At 31.1% G+C, this 25,334-nt stretch overlaps 1 protein-coding gene across 1 annotated transcript in view; it reads left to right on the top strand.

Moving 5' to 3' along the window:
* The window catches only part of Neto (Neuropilin and tolloid-like), a 763,546-nt gene that overhangs the window by 244,170 nt on the left and 494,042 nt on the right, over positions 1 to 25,334 (top strand). The window contains exon 3 of the mRNA XM_075375170.1: positions 15,985 to 16,017. Coding sequence (XP_075231285.1) covers positions 15,985 to 16,017 — 33 coding nt within the window. The remainder of the gene's footprint in view (positions 1 to 15,984; positions 16,018 to 25,334) is intronic.

Below are 25,334 nucleotides of genomic sequence, written 5' to 3' on the forward strand. Positions count from 1 at the left end.
CTCCCTGGTATTGAATCTGTCAAAAGATAATTATATATACGCGCGCGCGCACACACACACACACACCAATGAGGATGAAAAAGAGAATATTTAGCCGTAAAATGTAAATAATAACTGTTGAATATATTGTTTAGTATGAAACAATAATAAATATTTGTATTTGAAAAAAAAAAATACTCAATGAGGGTTTATTACATTTCTGGCATAAATTTATTAAGTTACATAAAAAAACTTTTAGGAATAAATTAATATTGATACGTAATAAATTTCCATTTACAAAGCTTTTAACATCTCATGCAGCGTTTAAAATAAAACGTTAGTTACATTTATTAAGTTCAAAAAGGTTTCATTCATTATTTCCGGTGATTAATTTTACTCGCATGGATTTTTTCACATTTACGTCATTAGAATATTTTTGCGTAAAAATTTTATGATCTTTCTCTAAAAATATAAAAGTAAGAACGATTTTAACTGTATCATGCAAATATATAGTTCAGTTAAACATTTCGGTTAAGATAAAACACATTTCTTCCTTTGCGATCAATAGCCTATAAAATAGTAGTTTGTAAAATAAAATGATGGTGAACGTGTTAGTTAAATGTATCTTGGAAGTCAGTCGCTGTCAGTTAAGAAACACAATTTTCCCTCTACAGAAAATGTGAAGAATATTTTTATTGCAGAAGCAGGTACACTACAGTAATTTATTGCTCGAATTGTCCCCCTTATCATTTGCCTATAGCACATGACATATTTGAGGTACGTATGACATCAGTCTGAATTTTTCTTCTGAGCGTAATAATGTATTCTACATATAGTCTCTGCGGTTATCAGTGTCAAGATTCCCATGTTATCTACTATCATCTACTTCTATCATCCTCTACTACATTTTGATAGGGTTTGAAGTTTTATCATACACCAAATTAACATTTTGTTATTTTGAACACTAAACGGGAGTATCACTTGAAAATGCTTTGATTAACTATGCCGTTTTTGACTTTCTTTACCGATATTAATCTATTTTCCCCACCTTGTTCCTTACTGATCTCCTGACCGGTTCTTAAACTTGTCTTTCTTGATATGTTGTATCACCTACTGGTTCTATCCTCAGTCGCCTTCTGATCTCATCCAGGTATTTTGTACGATTAATCCATCTGCAAATAAAGTTTCCCCTTGTCTTCTGTGTTCAAAATGAAATATATTTATATATAAGTTAATATCAGTTTTACAAAATTTAAATTTTGGAATTTTTGTTGATTTTATTTTTGTTTAAATAAATTAAAACAAAGTTAATTCAATGGTAATATTTTTTTACAACATTAATTCCCATAGTACTACTCTCATAATCTTGTGTTCTCTTAAAGTTAAAACAAAAATCTTCATAATATTCAAGTTTTCCATTTAAAAAATAAGTAAATCTGTGAAACTGGATCGTTAGGATAATATTTTCACAAATTTAATTAATTAATTTTATAAACTATAATTAGAATTATTTGGGAAATGCTTGATTACAGGCTACAATGAAGATCAAGAAGGTTCGCTCATAGTTTAACTTTAGGACTTATGTATGATTAGTCTACTACTTTCACTAAATTATGTCATAACTCTTATTGAATTAAGCTCGCTTTGTTTTTATTTATTTTTTTTTTTTGGTTTTCGTAGGAAGAGGAAAAATCTCTGCCAGCCACCGTCTACCCGCGCAAGACGGTAGTGTCGGGCTTTCACTGAGTAAAATATCCCCCTTATACAGCAAACCAAATATCCGCCTTACAGCATAACTCATGCCCTGTTGTTTCATTTGCGGGCTTCTTGTTTTGTGCCCTTTGTGTTGTCATCCTCCTCTTGCCGTTCCCTTCTCTCATTTCGGGCTTCTCAAGATGGGTGGGAAAGTGTTGAGCACCTCCTCAGCATCCACGACCCCGAGGGGCCCCGATTATCTCACCGCCTAAGCTATTCCTTCCTCATCCACTCGTATTGTCCCGGTACTGCGCGCAGGCGATCCCTGCGCGCCTATCTACTATCTTACGCCTCTGCCCTCTTAAAGCGGATAATGCTACCCACCATACTGGAGATGGAGTTCCAAATCCTCTCATCTTGTAGCATCTTCTGGACTACATTATCAACGATTATAGAGCCCAAATGACCGTAAGTGTTTCTCAAAGCCTCTCATCTGTAGTGATGGAATACCACATGCTCCGCATTGTCAGGCTCACCGCAGTATGGGCACGAGGTGTCATCCGCTTTTCTTCGATTGATAAATGCTATTGGAGGCTCGTCAAGAACTGCGGGGCTCATAACTGAGCTCGCCAAATTCTCGAAGGACCCACGGCTTAATCTATGCAATATGTCGACGTGTACATACTCGATCGTTGCGGTGTTCCATCGTGTTTGCCACCCTTTCAGCATAAGGTCGTATGCGGCCTGTCTGCCCACACCCGTTAACTTCTCACAACATATCTGAGCAAGTAATCCAATGGAAGGGGGTCTCTGCGAGGAGGATAGCTGCCTCCGCTAAGACTATACTATAAACTGCGCAGATCTTCAAAGCCATACACTTCTGCACGCTCATTAACCGATGTCGGTTCCTTGCATGATCTAAAGCTTTGTGCCGCATTGGTAGTCCATACAATAAATAGCATAGAGTTCACTACACGGGAGTAAACTCTACGTTTGGACGTTATAGGTCCTCCAACATTCGCAAGCAGCTTGTTCAGACCCCGAGCAGTGCGCTCAATCTGTTTTGCAACTTGATCGACGTACGTGGTATAAGAGTGCCGCTGATCTAGTCAGATGCCCAAATACTTGACTTCGTTTTCCGGGACGATGATATACCCATTAACCGCAAACTGAATCGGTTCGAGGTGTCTCCTTCCCGCCAATATCACCGCTTTGGTCTTCTGAGGAGCCAGGTATAAACCCTGACTGGAGTGCTACGCTTTAACCATTGCAATGGACCGATTAATCCTCGACATGATATCTGCCTCTACCTTGGCGACGACAACTAGCGCTTAGTCGTCAGCGAAAGCGATGGAAGAGACTTCTTTTGGATATGGCAATCGCAGTACTCCGTTATACATGAGGTTTCACAGAATGGGTTCAACAACAGAGCACTGTGGGACCCCACACTGAACGTCGAAAAACAGCTTCTGATCACCCAACTCGTAAAAAACCTTCCTACTTTGTAGGTATCTTTGAATAATTCTCCAAAGGTACGGCGAGATGCCCTTACTCTCAAGTGCCCCGAAAATGGACGCCCAGCTCATCGAATTAAAAGCGTTTTTGACATCCAGGAGAACCACAGCAGGGATATTCCTGGACCGCCAGGTACCATTAGTCGCCCGTTCTGCAAAGCGCATAACATAAGAGGCTGCATCAACTGTGGAGCGATCCGGCCTAAACCCTAGATTTTACTTAGAATAATAAAAGCCACTATGATACCCAAAAGGATATCATATGTTAATAATGTAATAACAATAGAAATTTATGCAAATGTATTTAATGATCACAATGTTAGGAAAGCAAACAAAAAACTTTTACAAAAGATGTATAAAAAAGCACATTACATTAAATAATTAACTTGAAACGTTTATTTAATTATATTTTAAATATTATACAAAGAATTTTTAATTTAATAAATTTGTTTATTTAAAAAAAAAATTATATTTATATAGTTAGTATTTAGAGTATTCTGTTATTTTGTTAAGACACAACAATAGAAACAAAAGCTTGACCTATCTAAAGGACGGGTGTTTAATGTTGTTTCATCTACAACTCTAAACTCATTTATATAAACAAGGTTTTCTGAATAGGGTAACTAAAACAAACAAGGAAGTTGCAAATTGAAGCATGGTTCAATCAGCATTAACGGTTGATGAGATTGTACTAAAGCTTATTTGAAATCCAGGAAATAGAACTGATCGAAAATGAGAGAGATAGTGAGCAAATGTTGGGTATGGATGGATAAAGAGAGACAGAAATAATGCACGGAATAGAGCCTAACAGAGATAGATCTACGAATCTATTAGTTTGCAGTGTGATTTTGAAATGAAGGTTACAGCAATTGCCCTCTTGGGAAAGAGGAAAGCTTGGAAATGAAGACATTAGAGTTTCATCTAATCTGTTAACTCTCGTTTTATCTACTTCTGTAATTCTTAGTGGTCCATAAGTGGGTAGGGTATGCTGTAAAGAAATTTATTATTTACCATAATTAAAATTTTTATAATTCAACTGAACTGAAATTTGTTATTGATATATTTTTATTTAGTATTAATAGTTAGAATGACAAAATATACTGCACTTAATTAATTAGTATAATTTTAATATAGATCATCATTTTTTTTTTTTTTTACTCTTAGCTTCTTCACAGTAAACTATAAATTGTATTAGTCTATTGTTAAGTTTATAGATAATATTTTGTTAAGATAATAAGTATTTTTAAAATTATACATATCAAAAAATAATTCATTCTTTTATTCAAGAAATATTCAATCTTCTAAAAATAATTTCTGGCTTCAATCTTGTCAATGTTGTGCTTTCTTCCAAGTATCAAACCCCCACGATCTAACAGATATTTCAAAACAATAATATTCTGCTGACCTGATGTCTCTGTTGTTCGTCTATCTCTTTTAATCTGATTTTTTTTGTAGCTTAATACCTGTGATGAATCTGTTAAGATTTAGATGGTTCAACTTTTGGTTGACCTCATTACTTTGCGGTTTTACTTAGACAGCTAAATTTCTGCCACTTGTCATGATTTAATATATCACGGAAACGAATATATTTATCATCTAGTTTCCTGTTCATGAATAGAAAATGGAAAGCAAACAAACGGAAACAGAAAGCGAAATAAAGCGGATATTTCCGCTTTATTTCTCTCCTTACCTCATTAATGCTATTACATCCAATGCATCTATAAACAGATTTAATTTGAAGTATGATATTCCTTTGTCGTCGGTCACTGGGCTTATTTTACGCATTCTCTATTTCTTCTTATTCTGAACTGATTTTTAATCGTAATATATCTCCTAAATGTTACATTCTTCAAACAAAGAAAATTTGTCATCCTTAAATGATCAACTTGCATACAAGAATAAATCTTTAAACATGTTAACTTTGTGGTTATCTCTTACGTCCATCCACAGCCATCATACTATTTAAAATCAAATGGCCACGACCATCTGCCACCTAAAAATTGGTGACCAGGGATTATTTGACATATCTTATCTGGATTGTATGTAAAAGAATACTTACACAGATTGAATGCTATACATTTAGCGTCGTATTACAAGATATGGGTCACAAACCCTTGTTCCTCTTTCAAAATTATTCCTCGTTAAATAGAATTAATATAAAACTTTCTATCAGATCTTTACTATTTAATTTATTGTTATTTTTGCAGGATGACTGAATAGTTTTGACAGAGTTGTTTAATAGATACCCTAACCCATTTCATAATCCAAATATAATTTAGAAAATGGAGGTATAATCTAAAAGGAAAGGGGTTTTTACAAAGATTTTTGTGAGCAAGTAATTTTCCTGTTATAATCAACAGGTTAGCTTTTTCTTTAAAAACTTTGAAGAAAATTTATATGGTAACATAAAACTTTTAAATAAGATATTTTTATTACATATAAAATTATGGAAATATTTTACAAAAATTTTAGTTGTCATAAAAGTCCGTCTTTGAAAACAATTTTTAATTTTAAACAGTTTTTAATGTTTATTTTTTAAAGTTATAACAAAATTGTTTTCAACTACCATATTTAAAGATTTAATATTATCAAAATGTAACAATTAATGTAACATTCCTACTGCTCAATTCTAGGCTTTTATTGTGTGATGTTGATTCAAATATTAAATTTTGAACTGCTTACCAGAATAACAATTTTTTTTTCAGTTACATTTTTCCCGTTAATGTTTAAAGTAACACGTGACATTATCTTAAAATTTAATTATTTTTTTATTTTTTACAGTTCATCAATTTTCAGTCCTTATATATTTTTGAATTAATTTCCTACTAAGCGAACCCTAAGTTTGTGTGACCGGTTTAGTCTTAGCCGAACAAGTATTTTTTCATTTTTTCTGCATTGTTGTGAAGATCATTTAAAACGATTAGTTAGTTTTTTTTTTTTTAGAAATTCTGGAAAAGGCTCAGAATCTGGCAGGTCAAGATCAGCGGCACGGATTACAATACAATTTACAATTGGGAAAAAAGAATACTGAAAAATATATTTCTGAGTATTTAAAATAACTGTTTACGTGAACCTTTTAGACTTTGGACGATTGTATTCACTGTTATTGGTTTCAGGAGTGTCGACGGCAAACTATCGTTCTGTTTGATAAGGATTTTTTATATATTTTTTTTCATTTTCACTTGGCGATAGTACTTCTATTTTGTTCATCACTCATAGTCATTCGGTAATATTTGTTTTACATAAACAGATAGGACAGTAGTTTCATTATATTTTTAATCTTTTATCGGCTTTGTTTTTTAATTTTTATGGTCTGACTCCTTAAGTTAATATGTCTTAAAGTTTATTAAAATTTTAGTATACTGTATTAAGTAATTTCAATAACAGTAACAATGTTTTGCTATTTGTTATTTAATGGAAACAAATTCCATTCTGTCTGTTCGTTGAACAAATCTAGATATATATACAGGATTCTGCTAGCTATTTCCTTTACTTTAAGATTAAAAATTTATTCGTTACAAGCAACATTATTATTCTCTTAAAGCTCCATCTCGACCGGTTTAAAATCTGTTTTGTTTTACTTGATTTTACTTGACTGTAAGCGTTGGGATATGTGTGCGAATCTGCAGTTCACACGTTTATTTATTTTTCTTTAGATTTTCCAATCTCGAACATGGTTTTAAATGTGATTTAAGTAGAAAGATGAGATCTAGGTGAAGGCATCCTGGGAATCGAACGCGAGATACATTAACAGCACTATAGGTCTAAAACAACAACCCACCCTGAAATAGAAATCAAACTATCTAGCTCAATTTGAGGAATGATGTTAAGTATATAGTGATTGAATGAAATCAAAATGGCCAGTTAAAACACTTCCAAAGTGAAAAAAGTGATTTTAAAAGTCTTGAAATATCATAATTATAAAATCGATAGGAAATAAGATTTAAAAAACGTAGCATTACAGGGCTCTGTATAATCATGCAGAAATAAAAGTTTAATTTATCACGTTGCCAAATTAACAGTCTGTTAAAAAGGTGCACGCGCGGTTAGAGTGAATATGAATTCATAAAGCCTAAAAAAATGGTTAATATTTGAATTAATCGTAAAATAAGAGATCAAATTTTTTTCTGGTGCTTCTGGAATTGAAGAAAACTTTCTATTGTTCTGCTCCTTCAACCATTGTCAATGACTTTAATTAAAAATTGAAGAGGCTTCCTGTTGATCAATATTAGCCACTTTATTTATTGTTTTTTTAGGTATGTTAACACATTCAAAATAGCAGCCAATTTTACACACCTTTATATCCTCAGCCGTGATAATCACAATAGTAAAAGCATAAAAAATTTCAAATTTATGAAAAATATATGTTAATAATTTTATATTCACTAATTTATGTTCTTAGTTTGTTTCCAAAATGATGTTTAAATAAGTAAAATGCAAAAAACAACTTTCTAACGTAGAGGATTATGGTGCCACAGGGTTATTTTTTTATTGCTGTATAATCTAATTTTAAATAAGGGTCAAGACCAAATCAATTTTCAAGTTTCAATAAAAATATTGAGCTGTTAAGAATTGATACCAAACACTCATTTTTACTCGTACGTATTACTTATGCTCAAAAATAAACATTGTAGAAATTTCAGTTATAAACTACATCAGTATACTACATTTTGATAGTGCCTATGTTAGCTAGTATATGTTACGTAAAAAAGCAAAAGGTAGAAAAGGTATACATTGTAGATACTCTGTGGCACTGAGAAAAGGATTTTATATATTTCTAGTAAATAAGGATATAAAAAGGTGTATGTTCTTGCTCAAAGCAAAAGAACTTCAATGCAGTAGGGAACATAACCACGCGGAATTTAGCTAACTTCGTATTTTCGAGTGAGTTGGGTAGTGCAACTATTCCAGTAACAAAAGGAGAAGGAGGATAACCATAATCTGAAAGTTCGCATATTCTCCTTGTGATCTGACAAATTTATGAATGTGTGAACTCATCTTTACGAGAAATCTCTATTGGTATTTACGTTTGTGAAAACAAAAAGTAATAGAATCGAAAAACGTAACAAGTACCAATTGTTTTATTGTTCCAAATTTATTTATTCTTTTGAAAGGAACGAAAAAAAAATCCTAAGAAAGGGGTAATGAAACAGAAGAATTTAAGTTTCGTATATTCATTACTAATTTTAACAAAGTTTACTTTTTCTATTAAATACAAATAATTAGCTGTATATAACAGCTTATACTGAATCCAATGGACTAGCTGCTACATTCCGACTGCAGCCGAGCCGATATCGACGGAAACCAGCTTCCAGACCCAACAACCCATCACAGTTCTACCTCTTCAAACACACAAAGGTATTTTTACCGCTCCAAAAACCGTAATGTTTTCAGAACTACCACAAAGTTTTAAGGAGTGAAATACCGTTAGAGTAATTCGGCTACAACTGGCGCCCAGCCTGGGACAAAAGATTATCTGAATGAGAAGACGAACTAGCTACACCTCTGCCGACTAAATGTTTACCGATAAACAAACACATAAGGCTGCTAACAACAATGCATGATTGCGGGCATCCGTGCAGCATTTCCGCCGATGATAACGGTATCCTACTGCGGCTTTCCAATCAGGATCCAAAACTGTTCCTCTCTCATTTACAAACTCAGCAAAGTGTCTTAAAAGTTAATAAGTTAAAAAACATACAACTGTTAAATCATTAACACAATTAGAAGAGTTATAAAAATATTGAACTGCAAGTGAGCCAGCCATATCGCTAGACAATTGGACGGCATATATACTAAAAAGGTGATGGAAAGGGAACCAAGCTGGAGGTCAAGGAAAGTCGAAAAGCAAACAAAGGAGCAGATGGAATGAGAACATCGCAGGTCTGAAGTGGATGAAGATACCAAAAGGCAGTGACAAATAACGAAAACCTGAGGGAGGCCTATACCCATAAAAAAACGGGTCTAGTTTCCAAAGTTCAAGTAATTTGTATAAATATTTGAATAGTTGAAAATCTTTAACAAATAATGGACAGTAATTACTTATAAATAGATAATGAAGATTTGAATATTTAAAGATACTTTTTTTCTTTAATGAATATGTATCAATTTATTTTAACACATTTTTGTAGTTATTTTTCATTTTATTAGTTTTAAAAATTTATTCTGTAAAAAAATATGGAAGCAAAGCCTTTTTTTATTATTACTTTGAATACTAAGTTCAGTATAAGATTTTGGATTTTTCTTCTTTTTTTTGGGTGGATTAAAAGATTTTAATTTTCAGAAATAACAACTACTTCAGCGGTTTCTAATTAAAAATGAAAAACAACACAAATTTCCATTCTTTTGTGTTTTTAGTAAGATATTTGTAATTTAAATGCAGATTGAGAGCATGAAAAACTGCGATACGATGGATGTTGTACAACTGCGAACAATGACAAGAATTCATTGTACTGTTATGACATAAAAGTTTGAATTCAATTGGATTTTCATTCAATAACTTCCTTTTCTATCATCACGCATCAAAGTCTTTTGGCATGCATTCTTACAGTCTTCATACATTCTTATAACTGATAACATTTTTTTAAATGAACTTTTAATCTGAGCAAACATAATTTTTATTTTTGGAATTAACCTAAAATTGCCTGAAACCATGTCCGGAAATCGTTTTTATTGATTGAAATAAATCTATATCTTCATCAAGATTTGAAAATTTATCTTTATTCTAGAACTATTTTCAGATTTTTTGTTGCTAAAGCCCAAAAAATATAAGTTAGTGTTTATTTTTATTTTTGGACAACCATTTAAAAAAATATCATACATATATATACGGAAGCAATACTAAACTTTTCTTATGGTTTAACAGAGTTCTTAATAAAATAAAAGAGTAAACTGCGAAGTTGATTTCTTATTTGCAATAAATTACACGTAGATATAGTTTTATTCTTTTTATTTACAAAATCATAGCTTCTCATATCAAATTTTTTTCTTACTGTTAACAAAGTATGAATGAAAAAATCATTGAAAAGCTTTTTTCACGTTTGAAGTAGTTTTGAAAATTTAAATTTGTTAACGAATTTGCAAATTAAACACTTTTATATAACAGTCTACCACAGAATTCACTGTTATTTGAGCACATGTGCATTAGAAGCACCTATATGAACGATTTGATCAGCGTAGCATCCCTAATAACACAACTGTCATTTGATTAACTGGGTCTTGAAAACAAGATTCAATTCATGTGAAATAGACTGTGTAGTGGTACAGACAATTTTGGAATAGATATGAGATTTTTGTAATATCTGGCCATGTGTAAATTAATACTTTGTAAAATTTGTCAATTTGTGAAACAAGGTGTTATGGGTGAAATTAATAATTTAATACATAAATAATCCTTGCATAATAAACCTAATTACAAAAAGTTCTAAAAAAATTAGTGAGAATCTTTTGTTTTTTGACTTTTCATTAACAAAAAGTATGTTTTCTATCTTATCATGATCCTTCCCTTCTGTGAAATCTTTAAATAAATAAATTACCATTCAATTTTTTATCGGTTTCATTTACCAATGCAAAACAATTCTGATTTATTAATTATTACGGATAAGAATAAACGTGGAGAATCCCTATTTTATAAAATCTTACTAATATTGTCTGAATATTATCTGAAAGATTTTTTGTTTGTTACTCAATCACGCCAAAACTACTGAACTGATTTTGAAACTCTTATATTTTATTTTTTGTTAAAGAAGATATTTGTTTGTAGCTGCAATATTAAAAGTACGCTTGCAAAGCCGAGGGTAGATGCTAGTTATGAATATTTTGTCATTCTTACTCATAGGTTAGTTTACAGTCGATTTGGTTTTCAAATGTGACGACGAGTATCTGGACCTGACGTCTTTTAGGGGGGGGGGGGGGGTCAAGACCAAAGTCCCGCTGGGGGATCTCCTTGGGGACTCCCCATTTCAGGCATAAGACACTCAAAAGACCGAGACCCGGCCCCTAGAGTGTGGATGAAGGTTACGGCATTGCTGGATCTGGAGTCTCCTCGCTGAGGATTAGAGGCAGACATAAAGTAAAAAATCCAACCGGCGGGCCGACTTGCCTTGCCGGATGTTCAGTTGGTGAGCGGGAAGGCCCCCGCTCACCAGGGTATAAATTTATTTATTTTCAACTTATAAACTAAACTTAATTTAGATATTCTTTTTAACCATACTCAACTATAACTATTTGGGTAATTGAACCGTATCTTATGTTCCCCGACAGGGAGTCTTACATTTTAAGACTTTAGGGATTGGCATCCCCAAGGCTCTAGCCTACGCAGCTTTTCTTCCTACTACCCATTGAGCTGCTGAACCTTTTACACCATACATGTACGCCACACCATAAACACAAAGAAAATTACAATATATACCCTTACCCACCAACACAACAACAACTTACACTAATACTTCTTACATTTATATTCGGTGGTGCTGCGATACCTTACGAAACACAGCCGAAACCCAAGGTGGAAACTGGTGGGTGGATGGCTCAACGCAGTGAGCCTTAAACAATGTCCTCTGGGTAACAGAGTGAACCCAATTACATGAAACCCTAGCTCAAGTACAAACACAAATGTTGTAAATCCAATAAAGATAAATCTCGCTCTTTAAGTTACATTCCCATAGATAGTATCTTGAGAGAAAGGTCCTAATTGCACCGATTGCAATGTGGCTTAGTTGTACTAAAATTTGTTATTCGAATCGCCTTCCTACTTCACCAACTCCTGGGTGGTGCATTTTTTGATACGAGAAAGGTATACGACACGGACTGAAGGAGAGGGATCCTATATACACTGCAAGAATAGGGTATACATGGGAATCTCTGCAAGGAGATTCTGAATACTGTCGACGGTATTATTGAAAAATTTCAAACCAGAAAAGGGAATACCGTAGGGAAGTGTCGTAACTGTTAGCTTGTTTGCTGTAGCCATAAATGCTATTGCAAACTGTTATGTATTCATTATTTGTAGATGATTTTTCAATTTACGTTGCTTGTAGAACATTAACTATTTGAGAGGCTGCTACAAAACATATCAACCCGTTTGGAATGGTGGTGTAAAATGACTGTATTCATCTTTTCGCCTTATCGAGGGTCGATATGAGGGAACATATCGACCCTCAACTGATTTTATTAGTGAAGCGGTTGAACCATACAAGAAGGTTAGATTTCTAGGGTTCCGGTTTTTGGTTGGATTTTATATAAAACATATATACACATTGTGAAACTTTGATTATGAGTGGTGAATTACGCTCAATTTAAGATCGAAAAACATTTGAGGTTATGTTGACTGAGTATATTTTGCATATGCGTTTATGCAGTAAGTCACAATGGTGAGCGAGTAGAAACTTGATGCTTGTGTATAGGGTCTACTCGTTAATCGAACGTATGTAGTGTGCTGTACTGCGAAAATCAGTGCGTTTCTGACTGCGAAATATTGAGGGCGTTAAAAACGAAAATTCGGTTTTATTGCGCAGAATTGCCCAAGAGTTTTTTCTAACTTCTACATGGTTTAACTTTAAAAATAGTGGATATATTTTTAATATTTTTCTTTTTATATAGTTAAGTTCCCATACAAAATTGGGTAACCTAACTGTAAATATTACAAAAAGAATGTGAAAAATTCATAAAGTTGGAGAAAGCAAATTAATTTTTTATAAAGTTTAAATTAATTATCGCCTATTCATTAATCCACTTTATCGATTAAAGCAAATATTAGTTTCTTTAAGTTCAAATTTATTCTATATTTTGGAGGAGATTTCTCTATTCAGTAGTTGCAGTGGTGTTTCGGTGGTCACGGCATGGCGATGTTTGACAGGATTCTGACTGTACGAGAATGGTACCTGGAAACCATTTCAGATTACATTTTCCATAATAAGCCTAGTAGACCTAGTCTACTTTTTACTTTGAAATTGACTGTGGTATTTTGAGCAATGATTTGTATCTTATATCAGGTCACCAACAAATTGTTTCGGTTATGGCATAAACTTTGTAGAAGAAAAAAAAACATGATTACATTTCCATTTTTATTTGAACTATTTCATATTTAAATTTAATGAAAGGCCCACGTTAATATCCTACTCCTTTCACTTGTTTCCATTTCTCTAAAAGTTTTTAATAAAATATATTCGTTGTCACAAGCTATGATCGTGTCAAATCGAATCAATGTCGTGTAAATCGCCGGAAATAATTAATTATCCATCAAGTCACCTCCTTTACTTTTAATAAAATAAAAATAATAAAATGCAAATGGTAAAATAAATTAAAAATATTGTTTAGTCCTTGTTTCATTGCTAAATTTTATTGTGATTTTCATATTTCTGGTGATTAAATTCAATTCTCTCAAGAATTTTAATGTAAATGTATCTAGTAAGTTATTTTCATGTTTATTCAATGTTCCTCCAGTGAATTGATCGTAAAGCTGCTCGATGTCCAGAATTAAATTTATATTAAGCAAAGAAGATTTATTTATTCCCATATCGTGTTCCTATATCTATATAAGTGGATTATATTATATATTATATAAGTGGATTCTATATATCTATAAGTGGATTATTTTCACAGATTACTTAAAATATTTTCAGAACTAACCAAACAGATACTCTTAAATATGGTATACATTAGAGAAAATATTAGTATGATTAAACGATCTCAGCTGTATCTCATTGTACTTAAATTACTGTGTAGAAAATTTCGTGCTTTATATAACGCTATTTTTTGTGAAAATACAATTTTTATCCGAAATCTTTATGAAATGATAAAATCATTAAAAAGGAATGATTGGATAATGCAACATGGCGTTTACTTTTTTCATTGCAATTTCGTCTGGATAACCAATACTGAAAATACAATAAGTCATATTAATGGCTTAGCATAATAAGTTTTCAAGTTTGGACAACAGATAAGGAGACGAGGGATATAGGAATTCATTTTCTAATATGTTTAAAATAAAATCAGTTACTCTTTAAGAAGCAGTAATCAAATAATGTTTTAAAATTAACTGAGATGTTACAAACTACTACAAGTTTAATTTTTAAGTTACTTCCTATAACAATATTAATTTTAAATTGTTAACTTTAAAGTATTATAACATTCACAGTAACTTCATTTTATGTATTTCCTACAACTGTATTAAATTCGTAATTCTCTTTCGGAAATAGGATTTAAAATCAGTATCGAGATTTTAAATACAACTCAATTATGAAATAATTGTAACTGAACTAAACATGTTCTAATATGAAATGCAGTAAATTCAAATTTACGAAGCAGAGTATGATGATTTGTATTTGACTGCGATTTTCCAGGAATTATTAGTGAATATTCTGTTTTAGAATTTTTAGTACTTTTGTGTAAGACAAAGATTGTTTGCGCACTTACATATTTTTCTTAGAAATGTAAGTAGTTATTAAATTTAATTTTAAACTCATTGTAATTTGTAGAGCTAAATTTAATTAATTTACTTAAGTTAAATTAGTAAGTAAATTATTGATCAACTTTTGTACCAAGGCACACTGAGAGCTTCATTACGAATATGCTATTGAAATCACAAGAATTTTACTTCTATTTATATAAGAGATATATTTAAAAAAAATAAATATCAGGTTAAATAAATACTTCGTACTTACTGGATACCGCGCAACTACTCCACAATTGATATCACCTCTAAAAGCTACACCTAACTCTGACTACCATAAAGCCTGGCTATATGGTGAACATTATTAATCTTAGAGTAAGCATCTATGAAACGTGTCCTTTCTACTGCAGCTGATGTATGTAATGTTGTCTGATTTAAGACATTAAGGTTTTTCTATTTTTAAATTAGCATGTATATTTTTATATACGCTCTACATAATGGCTATCAATAAAGTGTAGGAGACATTAAATCAAATTTCAGTCTATAAACATAGAAAAAATAAATTTAGAAAATGATTCTACGTCCAACAATCTCTTTTCCATATGAAACCAACACACCCCAAACCCACGGGGACACCTACGAGAGGAGACTCAAATATTTTTAGGGAAATGTAGGTTATAATATATAATTTTAAAAAAACGTCGAATAAAAACTTTTTTGGCGTATATCACTTTTTGCTAAAACCCTAACAAAAATGACGACCATTTATATTTGCATAGCTAGTTTCTAAAGTGGCCTACAGTACACCTTAATTAGTAATTTTATATTAAAAAAATAGATCGTTTCGACGTAGGAGTATTTCTTAAATTTAATTCTTCTTTAACTCATGAAAATTTATTTATTGGTTCCCATATCTTGTAAAATTCTTTAAATATTCATAAATTAAAAAGGCGTACGGAAAAATTGATCATAGAGTGTAAAAGACTAATTGATATACTATTATCCATAGTGAAACAGTATTTTATGAATATGTTCTCTACTTTGAAAAAACTGAAAATTCATCCTTAATTCACGTGATTTATTTAAATTTAACTTTTGTCTGGTTTTAAGGCTTCATGATATTAAAGATATCATCATTCTTTTGATTAAACCACACAAAGCTTTTTATTTTAGAATGTTTGAGCCTTCTCATTTATATTTATGAAATGAAGATAATTAAGTGAATTTTCAAACTTTATCCGTTAAAAAATATAACTAACATTTTAAATTAACGTAGCTATGTGGGGTCTAAAACAGTAACAAAGCATTTATTAAAATGTTTTTAAACCTTTAAAATTTTACAATTAAAACAACTGAAAAAGTGTTGTATAATGTTGTTTGAAAAGAAATTTTGTACTGTTTCAGCTGCTGTTCATCAGGTTATAACTCAACAGAAAGGTAAGGAATGTTTTATTATATTTTATAGAATATCTAATGTAGCTAATTTTTTTAATTTTATTTACATCCCTTTTTCTGAAAAAAATAGCTGTTAGGATTAAGCATATTATAGATAAATAAAAGAGATTTTTACAACGTCCAAACGGTAAAACCTCTTTTACGACGTCCGATATCCTTATATGTATTGTAACCAAAAAAATATACGTGATAAGTAATTATGCACATCTAACTTAATTTAATTTAGAATTCTAATGTGATAAAGAAATAAGTATTTAATATCCCGTTACATTCGTATTTCAGATTCAGATAGATCCAGATGGGTATAATAATGCGTTTGAAATGAAAATATCACTGAAATTGTTTGAAAAGATGCAATAAAAGACAAATTAAAACAAATGGATTCACACATATGTGATATATTTTTGATACAAATATGTAAATATATATGCGACCATATACTTATATAAGTACCATAATACTTTCAATTAATCTAAAACATTTAAGTTATAAACACTCTAATTTAGAAAAGTGTGTTAAGATACAAAGATAAAAATAGTCTGTTAGCTGATGAAATTAATTTCTGAACACCTCAGTTTAATGAAATCCCAAATTGATTATGTCTTGACCCTTTTTAGGCTTAAATGTATGTGATTTCAAGTTTATACCTGAATAATTATCTTCAAATAGTCATTAACAACTTTTCTAATTTTCTTTCTATAAGTTAGTTTTCTAAAATATTAATAGGTGAAACATTAACTTTTTAGGTGAGAAACGTTTTGGTATTTTATCTTTTTATTAAATTTTTGAACAAGCACTACTTGAAACAAAATTGTTATATTCAGTTATCGTTGTCATAGGATGATAATACTTAAAACAAGCAGGTTTTTGTATATAGTTAGGAAGGTACTTGTGTGCCCGGAATTTTAATAAATTTGACAGGCTATTGCATAACAATTTTGGAAGCACAGAGTTTCTTTGTTTATCTTTTATCATTTAGTCAGAAGTTTTTTTATTATTCTTTTATTTATATATTTTGGTATGATTAATTCGCCGTATAAGCTTGAAGCTTGTGCATGGGAATATAAAATGGAAAATTTGTAGCGCGTAAAAAGTGCCATTCCTGACCGGGATTTAAAACCGGGACCTCGGAAAAAAGGCCGAGACAATACCACTCCACCGCGGAGATCGGCGGAGTGGCGATCAGATTACCATTACTTAAATCATCTTTAAATAATAGTAAACGTTTCTCTTGAGTAATTTTAATTATTGTAGGCTGACATTAATTTATTCACTTAACCTAACAGCTAGGTTGAAAAAAGTAACACTCTCAATCAATTAAAAAACGTGAAATACAGTGTATGCTATAAAGTAATGATGATTTTGGCGGTGAAGATCATGATGTCTTTACCAATAGTGACGCATACTTATACAGTTTTTATAGTATACAATAAAAATTATTCATAATATTCGTACTTAAAAGTAAAAAAATATCTATATAAAATTATTTGCTAAAAAGAAAAACATTTTACAAAAAATAATGTTTTTTTTAATAAAGAAACTGTAGAAATATATTTCTTAGTAATTTGACGTCAGAAGAATAGTGATATGAAACACTAATGGGAAAAAAGAAAGCATAGATAGTTTGATAAAGAAAAAAAATATATAGAAAAACCGATAATTAAACTTTTATCGGTGAACATCACATATCCAGACCGACTTCCTTCAAACTCATTTTAAACCAGTCAGTATCTAGTTACTTATTGTTTGTTTCTGGTCTAATTGGTTGTAATTTTTATTTTGAATATTTCATTTCTACCGCTGCTTAATAATATTAATATAGTCGTCATTGATGGCTGTTATCAACTGCAACAAATTCCTCTTGGAGGAAAAATATAAGGAAGAACTATTTTATGGGTGGAATTGTTGGAACACCAACAAACAACTATAGATTGGCGAATGGATGTGTAATGCGTTAGTCAATTACTGTTTGTACTTTTTTAAGTGCTACGAAGTTGTAAGTTTAAAAAACGCGATTGTTGCCTTTTTGGTACATAAACTTTCTTAGCTCTATAACATCTATAAAATAATTGTAGTTCAAGTAAGTTAAAATTTAACCTTGTTTTTTCACTTATCTAATTTCCGGCCATATCGGTATGAATAGACTATAAAAAATGTTGAAATTTCCGATTGAAGATACTTCCATTTCATTTTTTACAACCGTAACTTGAAAAAGTAGAAACTTACAAAACTGGTAAATAATAAATTAAATTCACATGATAACTATAATTTGTTCAAATAGTTTTTGTAATTCCATACAATCTTTTGTTTATCTACAAAGTATTTTGTTTGTTTACGAGAAAGAAAAAACAACGAAAAGAGTTTTACGCTTTCTCATTTCCGTTTGTGCACATTTGTACCCGCATAGATATGCACACATACATAAATCCCCACATATATATATATGTACGCGCACGCGCGCTTGCAAACACACACTAATGGAAAAAATGTAATTATGGTTTTGAAATTTTTTGCGCATTTATTTTTAAAATGTTTATAAATATTCCTAAATACTTAATTACAATTTAATGATTTACATTAAAAAAATATATATTTATACAAATAATTAAAACTTATTTATTGTAATTCCTGGGTTATTTTTTTAAATTAAAATAGTACTAAAGATGTGTTATTGAAATAACACATTGAGTTTTGGCGCAGAAAATCTGTTCACTGTTTCGATGTGTTAGGTTTAGAAGGGTTTAAACATTTTTTTTTACAATTTTATTTTGTAACATTTTATCAAAATTCCTTTTATAATTACAATTCATTATTCACTTAATGCGAATAATGACAAATTTGCTGATCATCCCTTCAGTAGGTAGCTACACAACCTTTGATGTACAGTACAACGGATTTGCTCTTTTGGCAATGTTGTACATTATGTTCACCAGATTACTTTTGAAAGAAAATAGAATAATGTTGTAGAAGTTGTATTCAACTTCAGCAACGACAACAATAACAAAATACAATTGGTTTATATATTCGACGTACGTAGAAAGAAGAGCTCAATTAATAAAACTGAATATTTACTTTAATCGATGAGTTATTAAAGTTGGGAAAAATAATTAACTTCATCGTTATCTTTTGCTCTTCAAAAAAACTGTTTTTCTTTTTTACATGAAAAATGTGCCACTCCTAAACCAAGATCTTTCTTGCCCTTGCCAATTACGACAAGATGGATCGTTTCTCTAAAATAAAATCTTTGGACGATTTCCGTTACCATAACTCGTTTGCTAACATCTCATCAACATATTCGTTGTTTTTTTCATGAAGAGCCAAATATAAAATTTAAAGCACATATCTGAATATTTTCTTTCGTACATTGAGTTCTGTCAGTGTTATCGAAGCTTTTTCTTTCTGCTTTGTAACTTATTAACGTTCTACATTCGAAAACCTATTGTCACTTGCTGTTATTAGATTTACAGAAATTTTGATTCCTTTAAAAAATCTCTGTTTTGTGAAAACATTTAGATTTTCAATCATCGGATAATATTATGATTTGTTTTATAAAGAAATAACGAAAAAAGAGCACGAAATATAATCATTAACATAAAAAAGAAATATAATCATTTCATTTCTGAATCATACTTAATCAGCTCGAACCATTAATGTGCGGTACTGTGCAGACTCTTTCCTGCACACTTCATGCCCCTATCAGCACTATTCCCCTATCAGCCCCTATCCGACTGTTCTGTGACGGAGTACTTACAGTCCGCCCGCCTTGCAATGTACTCCATAACCTTCCTTAGGCACTTACTCAACGAGTTACCCGACACGCTGATACACTAGGAAAGCTGCGGGATGGCGTTTATCTCCTGCAAGGCACGATAAAAATCACGCATTGCTGCTTCCTTACCCTTCGAGAAGTCAACAACCACCACATATACTCGTCGGTCCCCCCCCCCCCGCCACTACTCTCTCGCCAAGAATCACCATAGGTCTGGTGCACTCAGTAAAAACAAGCCCCGCCTTAAAACTGCCCGAGCACCTTAAATGCTCCAAAGACGAACCTTACAGCTGCATTCTTCCTGTCTACCGCCAGATCTACAACATGCCGCACTTTTCAGGTCTTCCATTAACACCTGTAGTTCAGCGAGTCCAATCTTTAATTTCTTTTTAGTGTTCCTATCAGCATGCCGCACCATGCTAACCACCTTAAGGTTTTGGTTTAAATCTATTAAGTTGAAACTTCACGTTAAAAAATTATAAAACAACGTCTAAAAATCTTGTGTTTTATTTCTTAAGCACGGAATTTTTCAAACCGCTCTCGTCGTGTAGTAATACCCCAACATAAAAATCAATCCACTTTCATCAACCACATCTTTGAACTGTATAAAGTAGAAAACAATGATGAAGGAGGAAGAAATTCTTTTGTAACTGCAGATTTAATAAAAGAAAAGCTAATACGAGATTTTGTATTTTCATGTAAATAACAATTTATAACCTAGTTTGGTGAACACAAGTTATAAAGGAGCTCATTTGATCAAATCTTTTTCAGTCTCGTTTTCAAATCTTTGATAAATCAGCCAGATTAATTAAAGACTGGTAGCAAACATCCTCTTTGAAAATCGTGCTTTATATTACAAGTTTGACAAATTCCTAAACTTTGTGTACCTGTAAATAATTTAGCAGTTTTTTCCAGACCATTGCTAAATTCTTTGTAGTTATCAATTCATCTTTGTAATTATGTATTAAGTCTAAAGAATCTTCTATAACCGAAGAAAAGGTTACACTTCTAAAAAATTCATAAATAGTTCCTTTATTAATGTTTTAAAAATAAATCGAAAGCTAACTGTAAATATTCCATTGACACATGATTGAAAAATTCTCCAGGAATATTGTCTAGAAGTGGAATTTTATTGTTTAACTTTATTTCCGACTTTCTTTTCTAATCTGCAACTCTTCAAAAATAAAATCTGTCTTAACCTCTCTCTATTAACCAAATATGACAAATAATTCCCGTTGATATTAAGAAGTTTATTGAAAACCTTTACACAAGCCTCGGATTTGATATCATGATCACATTTGCAGGTGAAATCTATAACACTTACCAAAAATATTTTTAATTTATAACGTTATTAAATTCACCTCATAAATCAATAATATTGTAAAATCTTTTCGTCTTTGTATAAATATTTATTACATTATTCTCTTCGAATTTTTCTGTGTAATTACGTTCCAGTTTGTTTTTCTGTTAACGTGTAAAAGGTTAAATAACTTTTCCTTCAATTTTTTAAACTGTATCTGACACAAAGACTGTCTTCTCTCCTTTACATTAATCCATTAACCATTTAACACGAACCTACGCAAATACGAATGTTTACTTACTCAAAGGCAACGCTTTTCAACAGAAATTTTATTCGCTTAAATGGTTTGTTCAATCTGTTTTAAAAACAATTTACATAATTACTTGACTGTTTTAATTATTAAAGCAAAAAGTAAAATTCGAATGATTTATTTGCCTTACATAACAAAAAAAAAAAAACTCTACTGATCGGCATATAATAAATAAGCTGCTCTTTTTTATATTAACGTTTTATAATAGTCCTACGCTCTGCAAACCCTGAAAAATAACTATTACTGATAAATTTCCACCTAAATGTTCGTACATCATATGCAACATACAGTTGAAAAATTTGCTTTTAATAATACCTGGAAAGATTTTATGGAAAATTATAGGTATTACATTCCCAGATCTACCATAGATTACCTAGTAAGACGGCAGTATGAAGATTGTTCGTGAAAAGAACATAAGAAATTACAAAAAGGACACGAAGTATTTTCGACTCTGTGAGAGTGTGTAAAGAACTATTTTAAAAATACAATATGAATTCTTCACTTAAAGGTATGGGATAAAAAGAAGTGGCATTTGTGAAAGGGGGAATTCTTTGTTAGAAGCAGAAATAAAATTTAAGCAGAAATTGATGTCTAACAGATCGTTTTCTTTTATATAAGCGGAATTTAAATTGATCAGGAAAATGAATAATACAGTAATAAAAATACGTACTTTATACTTAGTTTAATTGTTAATGTACCGAAGTAAATTTTAATTAAATCGAAATTATTTAAATTTTTGCATTCAATTTTGTTTTGTTCTACAATTTTTTCAAACATGGCGGACCGCCTCCTGATATTTGCGTGGAGGTTGTGATAATTTTATACATTGAGTTTTTATTTTATAATTTGCATCTATAAAATAAATAGACATGTAATATTGTATGTCCATCATTTCTGTTATATATTTTGTTCTGATACTTTATTTTTTAAAATAAATTTGTTATTATTTTTCTTGTAAATATGTATGAACACGTAAAATATTACTAACAACAGCTACATTGTTGATAAATATTACACTTTTATACAAAAATGTTATTACACCCCTTAATACACAGATTTCAATGGTTAAGTACATTGAAAATCGTACAAATATATAAAAGCAAAATTTAAATTATTAAAATTGATACTGGATAGAAGCAACGCGTACAGTTTAATCGGCGTGGTATGGTTATCACAGTAGGCTTAAACAACAAATTTTTGGTGCTTGTCCAGTCATTTCTCTGACTATCGTTTCTCATTTTAATCATTTTCTGATTTTTACGAAATTTATGGATTGTCTTCATTAAATACAAAGTTTTATAGAAAAAAATAATAAATCCTGCTGTATACCTATAAAAACTAATTAATGAAATTAATAATTAAAGTTAATTAAAATAATTAAAGAAATAAAAAAGATAATAAAAAAACCGCAACAAAATTAAAATTTTATGTCAAAACTTTAGCTATAATTGAACACTATTATATGAATAACATAATAAATACTTTCTTGAACAGTAATTTAATTATAATAAACATAAATGTTACATCACCGACATACAAGCATCTTGATAGCTTTCTTTATCTATTATCAGGATGGCCTTAGGTAGGAATCCTAGTAGGCTCTGACATATTTCATATACGTAAAATTATTATTAATTTTTATAACTCACTGGTCCCCCTTTGGGCCGGATATATGAGTCATAAATATTCGGATGATTAATAGATTATAAATCGTTGTGTGCATAGCGAACTAATAACCTATAATGGTTTATTTTTTGGATGTGCAAGAATTTAGTTAGCAGTTGTTTAATATTTTAAGAAATTATTTTTTGAAGTTAAAACATCGCAAATATTATCACCAGTTCGTCATGGCCGGGAAAGTGCGATTTTCGTCGAGAGAAAGAGAGAGAGTAATCGACTGATTTTCCGCGTGGTATCATCGCCAAACCATCTTATCAGCAATCCTAAGGTCAGCCACTTCTATGTTTACTATTATCAGTATATTAGTGACTAGAGCTCACCTTATCCTTAGTTTCTTGTCATTTATAAATTATCGTCTTACCGATTTAATTTATAATTTCTTTATTATCAAATCATTTTTTTCATGTTTATTTTTTTCTGTCTTATTGCGTAATTCTTAGTTCTACGTAATAATATTAATATTTTTATTTATTATTTTATTCGCACGCTTGTAATTAATAATTAGTTACGATGAAAAAGAAAGACTTAGATAGATTGAAAAAAACAGTGTAATCATTTATTAAGTGAAAGTCATTTATTACTGGAAAAGAAACATTTATTAATAATTTTAATTTTGAAATTGGTAATGAGTATGAAATTCGAAGGCGATTAGAATATTTAAAAGAAAATTGAAATAAATACGTTGATTCTTTTCAACAACTAGAAATAAACGATTGTATGAAGCGCATCATGATGAAGTAGCGCTTATTGAGGAGCAATACTTTTCTGTCAGTTCTAAAATGGAACTGTTTTTTAGATAAACACGCCGGCGAAAGATCTCGAAAAAGGTTGGAAGGTGATCGATTCCGTCAACTCACTCCATGGTAGTGGTGTCTATGCCGTATGTAAAAATTTGCGAGATCTATTCGAAAGCTTAATTATAAAAAATAGCTATTTATCGGACATACACCGTTGCATTATTTAAATTAATGTTTAACCGATGAACCTAAAATATTAACGTCAAATATACCACCAACGGATGGTAATTTTTGTGTCGCTTGGGATTTAATTTACTCGCGTTATAACCATCCTTGAATTATTGTTAAATAACATATCAAGGCCTTATTTTCGGCGCTCACAGTACTTAAGGAGTCCACTGCTGACTTCGGTCGCTTATAAATCATGCTAAGGGTAATATAAATGCAATTAAGGCATTGAAGGAAATAACTGTTCCACTGCACAATTTATTTATGCCATGTTTTATTAGAAAATGTAGATATATCCACCAAAAATCATGGGAGCTTCGAAATAGCGGCCCGTGTATAGCATCTTTGGATGATTTATTTACGTTTCTTGAAGACAGACAATGAGGTCTATAATCATTCAATGTGAGGAAACAGAAACGCGGAATAGGCCATCGAAATTCACAACCTGGTCTATCAAAGTCAGTACCTAAAGGTCGTTATATAAATTCCGAAATTAGACCTGTTAATAATAATTTATTTTTAACCAAAGAAGTAACTCATTGTGCTTTGTGTGATAAACCGCACCAACTATTTAAACGTCCGACATTTTCGAAATTCGACATAAGGCAACAACAAAATATCGTGAAGGAACGCAAACTATGCATTAATTGTCTTCTTTATAGACATCATATTATTAATTTTAATTTTAAACAAGGCTGTATGAATTGTACCCTTAGATATCATACGTCTTTACACTTTGAAATATATAGGCATTTAAGTAATGATACCCAGTCCAAGGATTTTAAAATAGCAACAGAAGGTACTTCTAATAACAATAAAACTGACAATCAACCTAAATTTTTGCAAGGTCATGCGTCACCTCAGATAAGCCAGTCTGACCGCAGTAATTTTTCAAAGCACTTTTTGTTTTATCAGAAATGCGAATACACAAGTTTTACTTGCAACTGTAGTAATTAAAATACGGGGATCGTTCGGGTCAAACGTAAGACTGCAGAGCACTTCTAGACAGTGCACCTCAATCAAACTTTATTTCAGAATTGCTTCAGTTATGCCTGAAAACACACAGTAATACTGTACTTATTCATGGGATTAAAGACGTACAATCGGAAACAAAACATTGCGTTACTGTAACTTTTAATTCTAAGTGTAGTCGATACATTCGTACTGTTAGTTGTTTAAAGAATAACTGATAATACTCCAAGTTCTCGAATCATTGTTAGTAAGTGGAGAATACCCAGTGATATAGCGCTTTCAGATTCGAACTTAAATCTTTCA

This window comes from Lycorma delicatula, chromosome 1 (genome assembly GCF_047948215.1).
Source record: "Lycorma delicatula isolate Av1 chromosome 1, ASM4794821v1, whole genome shotgun sequence".
NCBI lineage: Eukaryota > Metazoa > Arthropoda > Insecta > Hemiptera > Fulgoridae > Lycorma > Lycorma delicatula.